The sequence below is a fragment of the Nomascus leucogenys genome, chromosome 18, assembly GCF_006542625.1.
Source record: "Nomascus leucogenys isolate Asia chromosome 18, Asia_NLE_v1, whole genome shotgun sequence".
Lineage (NCBI taxonomy): Eukaryota > Metazoa > Chordata > Mammalia > Primates > Hylobatidae > Nomascus > Nomascus leucogenys.
Window position 1 is genome coordinate 36,346,542 of NC_044398.1, and position 19,096 is coordinate 36,365,637.

General features: G+C 56.0%; 1 protein-coding gene across 1 annotated transcript; it reads left to right on the top strand.

The window, feature by feature from the left end:
- The first annotated feature begins 7,587 nt into the window (after window positions 1–7,587).
- SYT15 (synaptotagmin 15) lies at window positions 7,588–18,532 on the top strand. The gene is given in 8 exon segments (XM_030798488.1): window positions 7,588–8,130; window positions 8,133–8,449; window positions 10,167–10,309; window positions 11,168–11,463; window positions 13,020–13,190; window positions 13,781–13,901; window positions 14,888–15,067; window positions 16,784–18,532. Coding segments are annotated over 8 exon segments (1,890 nt in total). The 5' UTR covers window positions 7,588–7,611; the 3' UTR covers window positions 16,927–18,532.
- Window positions 18,533–19,096: the final 564 nt, after the last annotated feature.

Consider the following 19,096-nt stretch of genomic DNA (forward strand, 5'->3'; position numbering starts at 1 on the left):
TGTTAGAAGACACCAAGCCATCTTGAAACTTTAAGGTGGCAGAGCAGGTGACACATCCAAGGAACCTGGATCTTAGATGATGATGTTGAGCTTCCAGGTCAAATCTGAGGCTACCCAACCACAAATGTCTTGCTAAGTAACACCATTTCTCTCCATTCCAAGGAAGACATTTTTTTTTCACATTCTTACACCACTGAAATCAAGTCACTTCTCATATCTGATTTGGTAGTAAAGAATGGCTTCATGGTTCGGTAGCAAGTTTTGCTTATACAAAGAAAGTGGTGCAAAACAGTGGTGCATTTCACAATCAATGGCATCTTAGAGCTAGATGAAATATGAAATATGAAAGCACATCTTCTTATGGTTTAAGCCCTATTTAGGCTTATTTAGTCAGATTTAGTCAGAGTTACTGTAAGTTGTAACCAAAAGATTTCCTAAGTGATAAAAGTACCTGCCATAGGCCAGGTGTGGTGGCCTCATGCCTGTAATCCCAGCACTTGGGAGGCCGAGGCAGGCAGATCACCTGAGGTCAGGAGTTCAAGATCAGCCTGGCCAACATGGTAAAACCACATCTCTACTAAAAATACAAAAATTAGCCAGGCGTGGCGGCGGGCACCTGTAATCCCAGCTACTCAGGAGGCTGACAGAAGAGAATCTCTTGAACCCGGGAGGCAGAGGTTGCGGTGAGCTGAGATCGTGCCATTGCACTCCAGCCTGGGCAACAAGAGCGAAACTCCATCTGAAAAACAAAACAAAACAAAAAAAAACCTGCCATAGATCGTGGTTGTAAAGAATAAATTTTTTTAAAGAATGAATGAATAAAACAATGTAAGTAAAGTATTTGGTGTAGATTATTTATTTGGTCAGCGTTTCAAAATCCTTATATAAATTATTTTGTTCTACTATGTCCAAATGTAAACACACATGTGTGCGTGCAAACCCAAGAAAGGTGTATGTCCCTAAAATAAGGCCAGGTACAAGTTTGGGCCACAGAGGGCCCAAAGCAGGTGGGCAATCTTGTATCATTGAAGACTTGTGATTGCAAATGGCAGATACGTACTCAAGCTGGCATTAAGTACACATCGGAATTTGTGGGCTCACCTAAGTGAAAAACCAGGTGGTGTTCTAGCTTCATGCCTTGTCTCATTCACCCATCACCAGCATCCAGTATCTCTCTCCCTCTCTTTCTCTGGGTACCGCCTATTCAGCTGACCCTGTCCTCAGACCGGCTTTTTTCTCATCATTTGAGATTCTCTCATTAAATTCAAGACCCTCCGGAAGAATCCTTGCCTCTGTCCAGCATTGTAAGAAAAATCAGCCTTGCTGCTCATTGGCTCTGCGTTTCCCTGAACCAATCGCTGCAGCCAGGAGGAGGGACCTGTGGAGGAATCAAGCCCAGCTGGAAGAAGAGGGTGGAGTCAACCACACCCAAGAGGTGGGAAGGGCTTTCCCAGAGGGCACTTTTGACTGGGGCACCACTGCAACAAAGGAAGGATAAAGTATGCTGTGTAACAACCTCAGATGTCCCCCACAAGCCTTCTCTCTTTCCCCTAAACCCACTACCCCTTAGCACTTTATTCCTCCCACAGCAGCGGAGGCTGGTCCAGAGAAGACCAAGGCCAGCCAGTAAGGAAAAGTGACAAGATCATCCACCTTTATAGGCAACTTTGAGGCGTGTGGAGAGGGGACAAGGGGTGTGGCCCTGCCAGCTCACAGCTCTAGTCTCACCAAAGGAATCAAAAGACAGTGACAGTGTTTTGCTCAGCTTTTGCTCCTTACAGAGTCTCTATGGCATCATCCACAAGCATTTATTTTTCCCTTCCATGTCTGTGGGTTGGCTGGGGTCTGCTGGCTCAGGCTGAACCCCTCGATCTCAGGCTCCAGGTGGGGTTTGGACCTGCGCCATAGAGCACTCATTGGCCTGGAGCCAGCTCTCCCTGAGCCATGCTCATCTCACCACCATGGCTGAAGCACAGGAGAGCAAGGCCAGCCGCACGGTGCGGTTCCAGCCTCTGCCGCATCATCTCTGCCAACGTTCCAGTGGCCCAAGCAGGTCACTTGGCCATGCTCAAAGTCAAATAATGGGGAAGCATGTTTCCCACTGATATGGTTTGGAAGATGTTTTCCCCTCCAAATCTCATGTTGAAATGTGGCTTCCAATGTTGCAGGTGGGGCCTGGTGGGAGGTGTTTGGATCATGGGAGCAGATCCCTCATGAATGGCTTGGTGCCTCCTTGTAGTAATGAGTGAGTTATTGCTCTGAGCTCAGGCAAGATCTGGTAGTTGAAAAAAGTGGGCATCCCTTTTCTTGTTCCCTTTCTTGCCACTTGACACACTTGCTCCCCTTTCACCTTCTGCCATGAGTAGAAGCTTCTTGAGGCCTCACCAGAAGCAGATGCTGGCACCATGCTTCCTTTACAGCCTGCAGAACTGTAAGCTAATTAAACCTCTTTTCTTTATAAATTACCCGTCTCAGGAATTCCTTTATAAGCAACATAAACAGTCTAATGCACCCACCATGTTGCAAGGGTGTGGGAGTACAATACCAGTACAGGGAAGAGAGGACTTGGGATCAATCGTTTAATTGGCCACAGAAGGTAACCAAAGAACAGCCTTCCCACAGGCTCAGCACTTTTAACTGATTTGTTTATGGAAGTGAAACCTCAGCCTTGAGCACTAAAGCCCAGTAAAATGGTCTCGTTCAAGATCTCGGGATCTATTTGAGGGAACAAAGGAGGACATGGGAGAGGCCCGAGCTCCCTATGGAGGGGCCACACTTGGAAGGAGCAGGTATTCAGCGGAGATCATTCCCTTCTAGCCACTGTCCCCGCAGTCCCAAGACAGTCATCAGAAAGGCCACCCAGATAATAATCAAATCTGCAAACTTGAGTTAAGTCTCCCCATCTCCCACAGTGAGGGCCAGCCACAGACAGCCCCTGCCCTTGGAGAGGGTGCCATGGTCAGCCTCCTCTCTCCTCTCTCACTGCCCACAGCAGACTTCTGAGGTAAGAGCATGAGCAGAGGAAGGGAAGGGGATTTGGAAAGTTCTGTCTTGACGGTCTCGTAAGATGCTTTACCTCTCCAGATCTGGAAGAGGTTTCATGCTCAAATGGGCCCTTTGAAAGGAACCCTTGATCCTTCACCCCTGACCCCCACTCCAGAACCAGAGTGCCCTTGACCTGAGCAAATGAATCAGAAGCCACTTGCTCCCTCCTCAACTCCTAGAAAGTTCACCTCCTACTTCCTTCCACTGTGCCGCATATGCCCGCCGGGTAGGGCCTGTGGTCAGGACTGAGATGATCACACACCGGCTCTTTCACTCACACGGCCAGCGTCTGTTTGTGGGAAATATGTACACATTCCACATCCTGACAAGTCCCCAGGCACAGGTTGGTGGCAATTCCCCATCACACTCTGAGCCACACTCGCACTACCAATGGCACGTCATGTCCCCAAGATCCACAAACCTTTGGCTGGCATCTGAGGGAGCCCGGCTGCTTCCCAACGCAGCAGCTGCCTGCTCTCTTCATGAGAACCAAGAAGCCGCAATTGCCTATGCACCTCCACCACCAGTCCGTCTGCCTCCCAAACTCCAGGGGACAGAAAGCAAGCTCTCAGAGCAGAGTTGAAGCCCCCGCTCTCTGGGCTGGAGGGCAGGCTGTCCTCTGCTCCACCTGCCCCCTCTCTCCCTGAGCACACCCCCCTCCCCAGCCCCAGCCAGCCATAGGAGGTGGGAGTCCACATCACAGCCCCAGCCCTCAAGAAAGGAATCTGGCAAATCCCCTCCCTCCCTCACTCTCTCAGCCCTTCCTCTCACTAGGGGACAGTTGTCCAGCAGGTTCTCAGCCACCTTTGGAAATCTGCGTCTTAGTCTGTCACCACTCTTTCGAGTTTGATAGCTAATTTCTTCATGTCTCAACCGACACATCAATTTAGCATATTAATACATCAAAAAACAAATTCTTTCCGCCCTCTCATGGCTCATTGGATGCATGCCTGGGGACTGAGCACATTGCTGCTCCTGAAAAAAAAAAAAAAAATGTGGGTCAGCTGTTAGCACAGAGAGCTGGCGGAGGGGCAGGAGTGAGCCATGGAGGCTGAGCAGTAAATTAGTTGTTGTTTGCCACAAATGGCCCTGGCTGAAAAGACCCCATCCCTAAGGGGGAGTCAATAAACTTTAGGACAGCTGAGTGGCCAGAGGTGATGATTGAAGAAGGACAATCCTTGCCTCAGTTCCTGACTTCTTCTCCATGCCGTGGGACAGCCTTGGTGGTCAAGAGACTGAAGCTGGAACAGCTGATGCCAACACCGGCTCGGCTCCTTGCTAACACAGTGGCCCTGGCGGGCTCACTCCCCTCTGCTGCCCTCTCTCTCCACCCCTCCAGGGGCAGGGGCTGCATGCAGCAGGATGCAGGGGCTGCCAGGGCAACATAGGTCCCGTCCTCTGCACTTCAGCCCTGTGCACCTGTGCTGGCTCCATCCTCTCTGGCTCCTCCATGTGGGGCTCTCCATGGCCCCAGACTTAGCTCCTTCTGCTCAACAACTCCTGCCAGAAAGGGGGTGTCTCTTACATCTCAGGCCTGCATCTCAATGCTCAGAACATTAGGAGCAGCAAGAAAGGCGAGCTCCCTCCTGCCACCTGCTTTTGTCTTCTGGTGGAGCAAGATTGACTCAAAACTCAGTGGGTTGGCTGGCTGTGTTAGGATTTTGCAGATAGAGCTGGCAACGTGATTTTGCAGACCCCAGAAGCTGGTCTGCAGGACCAGGATAGGGAGCTCCTGTTGGGCCCTAAATTGTGAGCCCAGGATGTGTATGATGCATGGACAATGTGGGCAGAAGCTGGGGCAGCTCATCCCAATGGCACGAGCCCTTCATCTGCCATTCAGCACAGCCTCAGCCCTGGAGGGGGATACTGGCGATGCTAAGCTGAATAAGACACGGCCCCCTGCCTTCATGGAGGCCCTGGGCTGCCAGGAAGAGTGAGGCAGCAGTGTCAGGCACAGAGTCCCATATTCAGCATGGTAGCTGCAAGGACCGTGAGGACAAGGAGGGGGTGATGAAGGGTTTCACAGAAGGCAAGATGCTGGGGGTTCATCTTGAAACATGAGCAGTGGAGGAGGGTGGGCAGGGCATTGAGTATTTCAGACAGGGAGAGAGCAGCATGGTGGGAGAGCCCAGTGCATACACAGAGCCGTGGAAGTAGCTGCACCAGTCTGGGCACAAGAACTGCAGAGAGATGGGTGGTGGGGGGATGAGAATGGGAGGGGAGCCTGGAAGACAACAGCTGGGAAGGGGAGTGGGTGCAGCATGGAATCTGAAGAGCTGAGAGGAGGCCCATGCAGAGCTCCAGATGAGAGGTGATGGAGGGCTGGGCGAGGTTTTTGCCATGATAGAGATGGATGGAGGAGGAACAGCTGTCAGGACTTGGCAACACAGAGAAAGATGGGGACTTTGGGAAAGCACAGCATGGGGGACGAGAGATGGCAGCTCTGGGCCTGGCACTCAGGAAGTGCCAGAAGGGATTCCCTTCTCAAAAAACATCCCACTACCCAACTCCACCCCCAGAACAGCCTGAGTACAGCTCGGGCGCAATCATGGAGGCAGCTGGTGTGGATGCCATGCCCCATTGGGGTGGTCAGGTGGGGGTGCATGGCAGCTGGGGGAAGGGGTCAAGATAGCTGACGGGTTCCATGTAGGAGTCCCCTGAGCCTTGCTAGCTGCCTGAGTCCAGTGTTGAGGCACACTGAACTCTAGACAGAGGAAGGGGAAATGTAAGCCACCCCTCCCAGGGTACCGCATGGACAACATGGTCCACACAATGGTCCTAGAGACATCACATCCTCATCCCCCAACCCCGTGACTACATGGCAAAAGGGGTTTTGCAGGTGCGATTAAGTTAATGATCTTGAGACGGGGTGGTGGTTATCCTGGATTATCTGATGAGCCTCTTACAGAGAAACGCCACACTCTGAGATGAATTCAGGAGTCCTTTATTAGCTGGCAACCGAGAGACGGCTAGTGCTCAAAATTCTCTCGGCCCCGAAGAAAGAGCTAGATTTTCTTTTATACTTTGGTTTAGAAAGGGGAGGAGGAGCCTAGCTGAAGCAATCTTACAGAAGCAAAACAGGCAAAAAGTTAAAAGACAAATGGTTACGGGAAAACAAACAGTTCCAGGTGCAGGGGTTTTAAATCCATCACAAGGTGATAGACGTGGGTGCTTTGGGTACCATCAACCGGACACAAATGTGGGGGCTTAGGGTACTATCAACTGGGTGAATTCCTGGGAACTGCGGATATAGCTTGCCACAGTATCTTATCCATTAATTGCATTCTTTGATGTGCTGGGAGTCAGCTTGCACAAGTTAAGTCCTTGAGGAAGGGGGGTGGGTAAGGGGCTGCAAGTGAAGCAGCCAAAATGGAGTTTGTCTAGCTCTCTCAGCTAAGGGACAGTCAATTCAGGTTAAAACAAGGTAGGCTATCACACTTACAAGAGGGAGGCAGAAAGAGTTGATGTGAAATGACCCGGAGCGGGAGAGGTTAGAAAAGGCTGTGCTGCCGGCTTTGAAGACAAAGGAAAGGGCCACTAGCTGGCAGCCTCTAGGAGCTGGAAACGCTGGGAAACAGCTCCCTTGCCTCCAGAAGGCATAGGCCCTGCCAATCCAGTTTAGATTCCCGACCCCCAGAACTGTGAGATAATATGCGTGTGGCTTAAACTACTCAATCTGTGGTACTTTGTGGCAGGGGCAACAACAAACATACAGACATCTAACTCAGACCCGAGGCCTTCGGTGGGACCCAGGCCCCATTTCCTGAGACACCTGCCCCTACAGCGACCTCGGGGAAGCAGAAGTGGGGGAGGATTCTCCAGACACCCCAGACTGTCTCCAAGTAGAGCGGAGAGCCAGTTAAGCGCACAGCTGAGGACAGTTACTGGGTGAAGAGGCCTGGGTCTCCGCCTTCTCATGCCCCCACCGCCCAGACCCTAGAAGGGGAGTGGCTGCGGCCTCTGCACCCTGGCGCTGAGGGCTCCCAGACCCGGCCCAGTGGGGCACCTCAGTTCACCACCTTACCCGCCTTAGGTGAGCCAAAGCCCAGGCAGAGTGGAGCCTCACGCACACTGACTGCCCCCTAGGACAGGCACAGGTGACGCGGGGGTGTGGGACCCAGGCTATGACTCTGGACACAACCTTCAAGGCTATAAAACGAGAAGGACCATCCCCCCAAAACACGCACTCCCCTACAACCACCCCCTCCCCCCCACCGCACACACACACTCCCCTGCACCACAGATACACACATTCCTTTCGCTCCCCACTCAGACGCCTCGAGGTCTCAGACGCTCCCCACCAGAGGCTCGGCGGAGGAACCATAGGGGCGCGGCCAGGGCGCGCCAAGGGGTGAACAGAGAGGACGCGCAGCGACCTTACTCCCGCCTTTCCCGCAAGGCGCGTTCGCCAGCCTGGACTAGTGGGCACGGGCCCTGCGTTCTAATAATCACCATAATAATAGGCGCTGGGGGTACAGAGGGGACCCAGGCGACGCTGGCCTCCATCCGATAACCACCCTAGCAGGGGCTGGGCCGCGCCGCTCCTCCGCTCTAAGTGCTCCTTACATGCTTCGTAAGTTACCAGCAGGCCAGCCGCCCTTACGAGAGCCCCTCACGGACATTAACCCAATTGAGGAGACTGAACCCAGAGTGCGGACGTTAAGTTGTCCCAAATCGCAGGGCTGGCAAGTGAGGAGCCTGAGTTGGAACCCAGGAGCTTCTGGAACCTGCTCCAGAATTACGCTCTCGACCATTTTGTCCGCTGAGAGCGAATGGGTGCGCGAGCGCCGCATCCCCGCCCAAGGCCGGCAGGCGGGCAGCGCTGGGGCCCGGGACCCGCGCGGAGACTCCACCCCGGGATCCGGGAAGGCTCCCTCGAGCCGGGGTCGGAGCTGCGCCTGGAGGGGCCTCGGCTTGCGGAGGATCTGGGAGGGCGGGGGGGCTCAGTCCTGGCCACCAGGTGTGAGGGGTCGGGTGCTGGGCCCTGTGTCAGACGCGGCGGTGAAGGCTGTAGTTCTGCTCTCCGGGATGGGGGTGGTACTCTCACCCCACCCTGCCCCAAGCCGCAGGGAGCCCCGGGCGCCCAGGCACTGGCGGCCGGGACCCGCCCCGGCCGGAGCCCTGCGGTTTCCTGGAGCTCACGGTCGGCTCTGCGCCCCTCCACCTCCGGGCCTGGGCCTGGGCCAGCGACGGGCTGGGGCGGGACTGCGGCCTCGCGGCGCTGGGTCCCTGCCCCTGCGGTGCACTGCGCGGCTCCCCGCGCAGCAGCTGGGCACCAGCGCCACCATGGACCGCCCCCGCGCCCGCCCGACGGCGCCCCGCCGCCCTTTAAGAGCCGGCCTGGCAGCCCAGCCCCAGCCGCCCAGACCGGCGAGACCAGCCTGCGGGTGCAGCCCCATGGCGGGTAAGCGAGCCTCCCCTCCCCAGCCCAGCCCCGGCCCCTCTGCGACCCTTCCGGCACTTGCCTCAGCCGCGCCGCCCCCGCTGGGGCGCAGCGCCTGCCCTGCCCGGCCTCGGCGCGCTCTTCGAGGGGCGCTGGGATGGAGTGGAGGCTGAGGCCCGCTCTTCGCGGTCAGTCGCGGCTTAGGAGGTGTGGGGGGTCCCGCCTTCTCACCACCCCACCCAGTGCAGATCCCTGAGACCGGGATGCCCCGCGGCCGCACGTCACCCTAAGGGAGGCACCTTTTTGGCCCGCCCCAGGTGGCCAGCGGTTGGAACCCAGCGTCTGGGCACCCCCGGGGCGAAGCCTCCTAGGTCCCACACATGCGGACGTGTGAGGGCCAGCAGCAAAGGGGCCTGCCGCCTCTTCCTCCCCACCCCGTCCACCGCCTCCCACCAACTCCCCTAAGCAGGTGCTCACCTTGATAGACGGCTACGGGAGGGAGCCGGTGTTAGAGAAGAGTCCAGCCTTGCAGCAGGTTCCAGGGCCCCAGAGGGTAGAGGTCTGATTGCAGACCAGGGGGAAGGTACCTTTCAGGGCTTTCCTTAACTGACTGCGTCCACACCCCAGCTCCCCTCCTGGCCTCAACAGGAGCCCAGGGGATATGGAGGTTCTGGTGAGGGCAGGTTTGATTTCTACTCAGAAGCGCAAGGAAATGGCTTCTTTAAGCCAGAATCCCAAGGGCAGGGCCAGCTGTTTTCCAAGGAAAACTAGAAGGTTCTGCCCCGGGCTCTCAGACCCTGGGGTAAACGGCTTCTCCTCTGAGAGCTGGTGGAACCCAGCCAGCAGCATCCCTCCTGGAACCCGTCCCCAGCAGGCCTGCTCCTATCACTCCTAAGATCAAACCCAGAGGTAGGGTTGCTGCCCCAGTTCTGCCCCAGCAGGCCAGGGCTGTGAGGGAGAGTGCCTTTCCCAGGCAGGCATCACAGTACTGGTGGTCTCTGCCCCCAGAGCAGCTGGCCCTGGTGATTGGGGGCACCATCGGGGGGCTGCTGCTGCTGCTGTTGATCGGGGCAAGCTGCTGTCTGTGGAGAAGATTCTGTGCCACCCTCACCTATGAGGAGCTGCCTGGGACACCAGCCATGGCCACCGCAGCTGCCTCCAGTGGGCAGCGGGACAGGCCCTGCCAGCCGCATGCTAGGACCCAACTGAGCAGGTGAGGCAGGATGTGGAGCCAAGTGAGCCCCTGGAATTTCCCTCGGGGTGGGGTCGAAAAGGAAAGTTCTGTTTATGGGGGTGCCTCTTCTATGCTGCTTCGGTGCTGGGAGCTATCACAAAGAAACCCCAGAAACCTCACATCAGCTATTAGGCAGGTGTTATGGAACCCAGGAAACTGAGGCTCAGCGCACATAAGCAACAGGTCCAGAGAACACAATTAGTAAGTGGCCGAACAAGAATCCAAACCCAGACTGGCTGACACTGTCAGGGGCTGTGTTCCTTCTCCAAATCCCACTGCTGTGTGTGTGTGTGTGTGTGTGTGTGTGTGTGTGTGTGTGTGTGTGTGTGTTTGTGTGTGTGTGTTGCCTGATATGGGCCCAGAAAATGGTGCCCTGGCCTCCTCCTGGCTCTCGATGGCTTTTCTTCCTCAAGCCCCTGGTGCTCAACCGTCCTGGCTGGCTGAGCACTCTGAGACCACACTATTCACTTGCCACCTACATGTTGTCTCCCTGACTCTGGACAGGCCACCAGCTGTGCCATTCGTGGTGCCCCCAACCCTTCAAGGCCAAGATTGGGTGCCCCTGCACAGTGGAGAGTGGGCCCATGCCCCTTGGGACCCCTGCCCGGCATCAGAGCTGCTGCCTCACACCCACAGCGGCGGCCTTGGTGAGTGTCCTTACCAGGGCTGCCCAGAGGTCAGGGTCTGCTCTGGTGGCCCCATCTGCTTTCACCAGCTTGGCTCCGGAACACAACCTGAACCAGCCAGGGATGCCAGGGTTGCCCAGGGACCACTCTTTCTGGGTGCTTTCATTTATGAAGTGCTTGCTGCACCCCATGAGGGTGAGATATGGCCTTGGGTGCTGATTTGGAGTGAGACCTCACCATGATTCTGAGGGGGAGGAATTATCACCCCATTTTACATAGTCTTAACTGAGGCTGTAAGCAACAGATTGGAATTGGAACCCAGGCATGCCATGTACAGAACTTGTGCTGGGTCCCACTCTAGGATGATGGGTTGGTTGACCAAGAGGACAGAATGGTAGGGGCTGCAAACACAGCTTTCTGCCACCTCTTTGCCCTGAAGATCTACCAAGAGACCATCCCAGGAACCACCCAATAATCACCTTGGCCCTTCTAATTTGAAGAGGAAGAAGAAAGGCAATGTTTTATCGCTGAGTCATTCCCTAGACACCATGGAAGGGGCTAGGCCAGGTGATGGGCACTGTGTCCTTGAAACAGGTCCTGACCTCCAAGGATGGGGGCCAATCCCAGGGGGCAGGACTCTGCTAGGATCCCCAGCCTGGCCATGCAATGCCTTCATGCTGAGAAGGCTTCCTGGAGGAGCTGCACCAGAGAGAGGGGATGTGTTTAGCCTGGTGAGGAGAGTGAGGCAGATGTGGTCAGGCTAGCTGAGGCTCAGCAGAGAGGGATGGGCCAGGATGGGGATGGGCGCCCAGAGCTTGCCACTGTCTCCCATGCCCCTGCCTTCCTCTGGCCTGCCAGCCCTCCCACCCTCTGTTATAGGAGATGCATGTATGGTGGGGCCCATCAACCCAGAGCTGTACAAGTTCCCAGAGGACAAAAGTGAGACCGACTTCCCCGACAGCTGCCTGGGGCGGTTGTGGTTCTCGGTGGAATACGAGCAGGAGGCCGAGCGGCTGCTAGTGGGCTTGATCAAGGCACGTCACCTGCAAGCCCCCTCGGAGACCTGCAGCCCCCTGGTGAAGCTCTACCTGCTGCCCGATGAGCGGCGCTTCCTCCAGTCCAAGACCAAAAGCGAAACCTCCAACCCACAGTTTGACGAGCACTTCATCTTTCAGGTACAGCCTCTGGAGCAGGCAGGGTCTGGTGCCCTCCTCGTTGCTGGGAAGGTGCAAACCTACAGGAGAGCCCAGCCTCCTGTACCAGCCAGGGCCCTGCAGCCCCCGGGACCGTTGATGCCACCAGCTCTGCTTTACCTACTCTGCTAGGTTAAGGCCTATAGGAGCCAATCCCTGATAGAGGGGCAGGGGAGAGACTTGGTGAGTGGTGACCAGAAGCCTGGGCTCCCCTGTCCTGACTGCCTGGAGGAGAGTGGGTGAAAACACAATTTTAGAGCAACTACTGAATGCCAGGCCCTGGCCTATGGGGCTCAGGGGAATTATCCCAAAGGCCTGGAGCAGTATGGGGTTTCTGGCAAGTTTATCCAAGGAAGGCAAAAGACAGGCCTCAGCGTGAGTGCAGGAGCTTCCTGTGCTGTCAGAGGCCAGCGCGGGACCCGAGTGGCCTCCCAGGGTAGCTGTGGTGCCTTGCCACACTTTGGGCTGTCCGGCTCAGGTTCTGGATGTGGAGAGTCTGTTGGGGCACCGAGCCAGTTTCACAGGGGCCTGGGAGCCTTAGCAGGTGACTGGGGGCCCTTAGGGGAAGGAGTCATCGAGACCTGCCAAGAGGCCTTGGACAAACATGTTCTCAAGAGCTGGGTGGCAAGCTAGGCAAGAGGTGAGGTGCAGCCAGTCAGCTTTCAGGAGGAGTGTGACTGCCGAGGCGAGGGCCATGACTTGTGCCTTCCGCCCTGGCTGAGAGCTGGGAAGAGGGGTGCCGTCGGGCCTGTTCCCGGGCCATCTTTCTGAGGCCAGGGCTGTGAGAATTCACAGGTGAATCGCTCTTCTCGAGACATCAGAATCCAAGGCTGCAGCCTTGCTGACGTGCGACACGTCATGCTTGCAGGCTAATTTTTCTTAGCTCATCACTTCCCCCACTCTATCTTGCCCCAGCTTGATCCAGTCCCTCTGTGCCTTCAGAGGGAAGGGGAAAAGGGGGAAGGGAAAAGAAAAGAAAATCAGTATTAATGGGCCATCTGCTGTAGGTCAGACACTGTGATTGGGGTTTTACAACCAGAGAGGAAGACCCATGATCCCCATTTCACAGGCGAGGAGGCCAAATCTCAAGGAGGGGAGGGCTGGCATGCCCAGCTCTGACAGCAGAGACAGGCTGGTGCCCCGGGCTCCTGGGCCTTTGCTACAGTGCAGGGTGGTGGCGGGGACACACTCACCGTGCAGCCGTGTCACTTGGTGCTCCAGTTAAATGGCAGATTCCAATTCATGGGTCTGGGCTGGGGCCCAAGATCCTGCATTTCTAACAGGGCTCCAAGTGGTGGTGGACTCTACAGGTCCTCGGACCACACTCTGTGTAGCAAGGTACTGGCACCTACCCCTACTTTCCAGGGGTACGTGGCTCTGCTGCTGAGAAGGGTCCCCTGAAAATGCCTAGGTTTGGGGATGTAGGTCCCTGGTTGAGACATCCGTTCCGAAAAGCACCCATGTCCAGAATAATGAGTCACACCATCCCATCCCCTACCCCCACGCTTGACTCTGGCTGGTGTCCTTATCTCCCCCAGGTGTCCAGCAAGACCATCACCCAGAGGGTGCTGAAGTTCTCCGTCTACCACGTGGACAGGCAGAGGAAGCACCAGCTCCTGGGCCAGGTGCTCTTCCCCTTGAAGAATGAGACCCTGGTGGGGGACTGCCGGCGTGTCATCTGGAGAGACCTGGAGGCCGAGAGCCTGGAGGTAAGGTCAAGGTCACCATGCCTATGCCACTGAGCATCAGCTGGCAGGTGTGCACAGGGCCCAGCACTTGCTGGTGGCATCAGCCCTCAGCAACCCGCACACCACCCTACAACAGTGACTCAGGGAGGAGGGCCCAGGCCCCGAGCAGCATGGGACAGGGGGATCGGACCTGCCCCTGGGCAGGGAGGGGCTGCTTGAGGTCTGGTTGTCACACTGGCCATCAGATTCCCTGGAGCAACCTGAAATATCCACATTTGGATTCTTATCTAGGTTAGACAGCTGTGAGAGATGACACCACAAATGGTCCAGCCCAGGGAAATGTTTCCCCCAGCCCACCACCCCCGGGAAGGCCCCAGCTGGCTCAGACCTGGGTGTGACTCCTTAGCTCTGGTCCACAGGACTGCACAAGCCCCTTAAACTCTCCAGACCACAGTTGCCTCATCCTTAAAATGGCAGTGGAACTCAAAGGGGACCATGCAGGTGTGTCGCGTGGACCGCTGGGAGGAAGCAGGAGGCTCTCTGGGGGTTCTGTGACCCCTTCAGCACTTGCCGAGTAACAGGATGGGGTGCTTCCATCTTGGCCTCCCCAGCCCCCCTCGGAGTTTGGCGATCTCCAGTTCTGCCTCAGCTACAACGACTACCTGAGCCGCCTGACGGTGGTTGTGCTGCGTGCCAAGGGCCTCCGGCTCCAGGAGGACAGAGGCATTGTCAGTGAGTTCCTCCCTTTCCTCCTGGGGAAGGTCCCGCCCACCGAGCTTACAGCCTGGGGCTACAGTCCAACCTCACCCCTGACCATCCAGTTTCTGCTTACATACACCCTATCACGGAGCGCTCACTACCTCACAAGACGTGCTGTCCCTCGGTCGACAGTTCTGGTGCAGGAAGCCTCTTCCTGTGTTGAACCCAAAGCTGCATCTCCTTGGCCTCCCCTACTGAGGGTTCTAACCCAGCCACAATACCAGGCCCTGCCCCTCCTGTTTCCCGAGGCAGCGTCTTGGCTCTTTGAACTGTCCTGCCTGCCTCCACCTCCACCTTTCCATCAGTGGCATGGATCCAGTTCCTCCAGGGTGAGGCCCGCACCTCCCTCCCCGCAGGGGAAGAGCCCCCGACTCAATGGGCACTGATGCTTGGCCTCCCAGAACCCAGGAGCTGCAGGAGGGGAGGCCTTGGTTCACCCCACATGTCCCACCCCATTTGGGCTCACCCCACACATCCCACCCATCCCAGTGGGGTGGTGGTGGTCAGCCACCTGTTTGTTTTCACGTCTGGGGTCACTGTAAGCCAGGTGGGATCCAGACCTTCCACTGTGACTCTGATCCTCACCCACCAAATCTTAGCCCTCTGTATAAGGTGTTTAAGGGGCCCCAGGGGGCCTGGGGGCCCAGTGAGCAGCCCCCCAACAGGGAGGGACAGGCATGTGGTGCCAGGCTCTGGTAAACCGGGGCCTGCCAGAGCTGTGGGTACTTTCCTGATGCAAAGAGGAAGGAAAAGGAAGGGAGCGGAGCCCCGCCTGGGCCACAGGGCAGTGCACTCCTCAGCCGGCTTCCTCTGGTCACGCCCGCAGGGTCACAGCATTGTGTGAGGGGTGGGGCGCTGGCACCTAGCTTGGGCATGTGCCCTCCTAGCCGGACCTCCCACAGGCGGGGGCTCGGCTCCCGCCCGCCTCTGCCAGCCCACTAGTGCTCACTGTTCCCCAGGTGTGTTTGTCAAAGTGTCTCTGATGAACCACAACAAGTTTGTCAAGTGCAAGAAGACTTCAGCTGTGCTGGGCTCCATCAACCCTGTGTACAATGAGACCTTCAGCTTCAAGGCCGATGCCACCGAGCTGGATACTGCTAGCCTCAGCCTGACAGTGGTGCAGAACATGGAAGGGGACAGTAAGGCCGCACCCTACCCCGGGCTGCTGGGACGGGGACCACGAGGGGCTGCCGAGCGTTCAGGCAGAGTGAGTGCCTCCTGTCCTGACCTCGGAAGGAGCTGTACTAGCTCCCTCCCTGGTTAAGGAAACTAGTGCTCAGAAAGGCTGAAATACTTGCCCAAGGCCTGGGTTTCATGCCCAGCTTTAGTCCAGTTGAGCTCTGTCTGTGGCACCCTAGAAACAGGTTAAGCAGCCGGGCATGCTGGCTCACATCTGTAATCCCAGCACCTTGGGAGGCCAAGGTGCGTGGATCACTTGAGCTCAGGAGTTCAAGACCAGCCTGGCCAACATGGTGAAACTCCCATCTCTACTAAAAATACAATAATTAGCTGGGTGTGGTGGCACACGCTTGTAATCCCAGCTACTTGGGAGGCTGAGGCGGGAGGATCTCTTGAACCCAGGAGGCGAGGCTGCTGAATCTGTCAAAAAAAAAAAAAAGGGCCTGGCACGGTGGCTCACGCCTGTAATCCCAGCACTTTGGGAGGCCAAGGTAGGCAGATCACAAGGTCAGGAGATCGAGACCATCCCAGCTAACACGGTGAAACCATGTCTCTACTAAAAATACAAAAATTAGCTGGGCATGGTGGCTGGCGCCTGTAGTCCCAGCTACTCAGGAGGCTGAGGCAGGAGAATGGCATGAGCCCGGGAGGTGGAGCTTGCAGTGAGCCGAGATGCACCCCTGCATTCCAGCCTGGGCGACAGAGGGAGACTTCGTCTCAAAAAAAAAAAAGGAAAAAAAGAAAGGGGTTGGCTGGGTGCGGTGGCTCACGCTATAATCCTAGCACTTTGGGAGACCGAGAGGGGTGGATCACGAGGTCAAGAGATCAAGACCATCTTAGCCAACATGGTAAAATTCTGTCTGTACTAAAAATACAAAAGTTAGCTGGGCGTGGTGGTGCACGCCTGTAGTCCCAACTACTCGGGAGGCTGAGGCAGGAGAATCACTTGAACCCGGGAGGCAGAGGTTGCAGTGAGCCAAGATCGCGCGACTGCACTCCAGCCTGTCGACAGAGCTAGACTCCGTCAAAAAAAAGAAAAAGAAAGAGGTTAAGCAATGGCCTCTGCTGCCCTCTCCTGGAGCAAATCACCCGAGAGAGAGTGGGAGGGACCAGGGCTGCCACCAGCCCAGGGACCTGGTGCTCTGACCTTCCTCGTGCCCTCTAGATGAGCCTTTGGGGTTCTTGGCGAGTTCTGTCAGCCAGCTCTCCCACACTGCCCCACACCCCAGCACCCACTGCCACTCTGGGGATACAGCCATCAGGCCATGGCTGGCCACATGGCCTGGACTTAAGACCCTTCTCCACGGTGGCCAGTGAACGTTACTGCTGAATGTACTCTTGGACGGCCGAGGCCTTCTTTCTAGAGGGGCCCTTTCCTCCCTCAGCTGTTTGGCATAAAGTAGACTTAATACGGCCCTACAGAAGGGTGTGGGGCAGAGCTGGTGGCCCTCAAGGACAGAGTCTCTTTCAGGGCTGTCCTTCCTCCCAATCTCCCAGGGGGAGAAGCAGCCCTTCCAGCTGCAGAGCAAAGGCAGGGCCCCTTTGCGGGCTGCCAGCTCCCACTCAGAGAGTAGGGGAGTTGCTACTTCCTCCTGGGAGCAGGAGGGAGGAAGGGAAGTCACTGGGGACGTGGCTTCTGTGCTCAGGAGCACACCGGTGCTCTCCCTCCCCTGCAGAGAGCCAGCAGCTGGGCCGAGTGGTGGTGGGCCCCTACATGTACACCCGCGGCAGAGAGCTGGAGCACTGGGATGAGATGCTCAGCAAGCCCAAGGAGCTGGTGAAGCGCTGGCATGCGCTGTGCCGCACCACGGAGCCCTGACCCTTCGCCCAGCACCGCGGTTCCGCTTTGGGAGCCGACCATCCTCGCAGTTGCACGTGACAGCCACAGCCACACTCATGGACATTTCATCCAACGGCTCCCTGAGCTGCCAGGCCAGCCCGAGCCAGGAGGACGTGAGTGCCAATGTGCAGGAGAGAAGAGGGGACAAAGAAGCCCTGGCCTGGTCAGCGGCTCTTGCCATAGAGCCTTCCGACACACTCCCTCCTCCTTACCTGCGGGGCTGCCTGGGCTCGGAATCCCGGCTCCTGGTCCTCACAGCCCTGATTTGGACCAGAATCTCAGGTGCTCAGAAGAAAGATCCTGTTTAGTGATGACCCACCTCTACCTGCTGAATGGACGTGCAGGGTAAACTTGGGTGCCTCCATCTGGGAAAGGTGATGATGTGTTCATGCAGTCGATGACCCTCACTGCTTTTTCAGCCAGGGTTTCTCTGCCTTCTGCCTGGCAGAGAAAACACACTGCTATGGGGAAAATCGCAGGGAGGGCGCTGTGACCAGCACGCCCAGGCACCAAGTGTCGGCATGGCTCACTGTGCTGGGTGAAGGCCTCCCTGAGCATTAGGTCCTCCACGGGGCTGTGTCAAATGCCCTCCCACATTGTGTCAAGTCTGCCCATGGCCCACCCTCCCCACAGTCCAAAACCACACAGCCCTGGTTCTCCAGCTGTTCTGCTGCTGTTTCTATGCTCTCCCTGATTAACAGCATTCGGTTCCTGGGCTCTCTCTTTGAGCAGGAAATGGTGAAAGCATGTGGCTATGGTATAGCTCACAGGGCTGAGATTGCTGTGTTGCAGTATTGATGTAAAATTTGTTAAGAAGGAAATACCCACAAATCACTGCCATCAACTCCCCAGAAGCTGCACTCAAGCTAGTAAGCAGCCCTTGTGCTTGTCACAGTTACGGTAACAGGCAGTGTGTATTTGCACCTGGCACCGTGCAGCCTACACGTCAGCACGTTGTTTTGCATAACTGACCAGCACATGGAACCACTATCTCTTTCTCTTTTTTCCTTCTTTTTCTTTTTTTTTTTTAATTTTATTTTTTTGAGACGGAGTTTCCCTCTTGTCACCCAGGCTGGAGTGCAATGGCATGATCTCGGCTCACTGCAACCTCCGCCTCCCAGGTTCAAGCGATTCTCCTGCCTCAGCCTCCCAAGTAGCTGGGATTTCTGGCACCCACCACCACGCCTGGCTAATTTTTTTTATTTTTAGTAGGGACAGAATTTTACCATGTTGTCTAGGCTGGTCTCAAATTCCTGGCCTCAGGTGATCCACCTGCCTCAGCCTCCCAAAGTGCTGGGATTATAGGCATGAGTCACCGCACCTGGCCCGACCAGGATCTTTTTCTTATGCAGTGAAACAACTTTAGCAAAAGAGGCAATGAATGTTATACTGAGTTGGTACCTCTTTAACTCCACCTCCAATTTCTGTCAATCTACAAATACAAGTGTCACCTGGCAGTGTTTCATATGAACAGAATATCTTGTGTTTGCTTTTGTCACTTATTTCACTTGCACATTTTTTGTTTTGTTTTTTTTTGTTGTTGTTGTTGTTGTTTGAGACAGAGTCTTGCTCTGTCGCCCAGGCTGGACTGCAGTGGCGCGCTCTAGGCTTACTGCAAGCTCTGCCTCCTGGGTTTACTTGCGCCATTCTCCTGCCTCAGCCTCCCGAGTAGCTGGGACTACAGGCGCCCACCACCATGCCCCGCTAATTTTTTTGTATTTTCAAGTAGAGACGGGGTTTCACTGTGTTAGCCAGGATGGTCTCGATCTTCTGACCTCAGGATCTACCCGCCTCGGCCTCCCAAAGTGCTGGGATTACAGGCGTGAGCCACCACGCCCGACCCACTTGCACATTTTCAAAGTAGTCCACAAAGCTGTAGTTTCTAATAGCTTCATAGCACACATGTAATAGGGGTTCTCTGTATGTTTATAGAGCAGGCTACTACAGTGGAACTGTTTCAGTTTCATCTGACATCCCGATAGATGCCAGCCACCCCCACATTCCAAGGTGAGATTTCTGACTAGCAGTGACTTTTCTAGGGCCACTTGGAAAAGTTGATAAGTATCCTTTTCTGCAGGACAGAGTAGACTGGTATCTCTGACTCATCCCTGAAAAATCTAAATGGCAAGACTAGCTGGCTTTCTGCTGT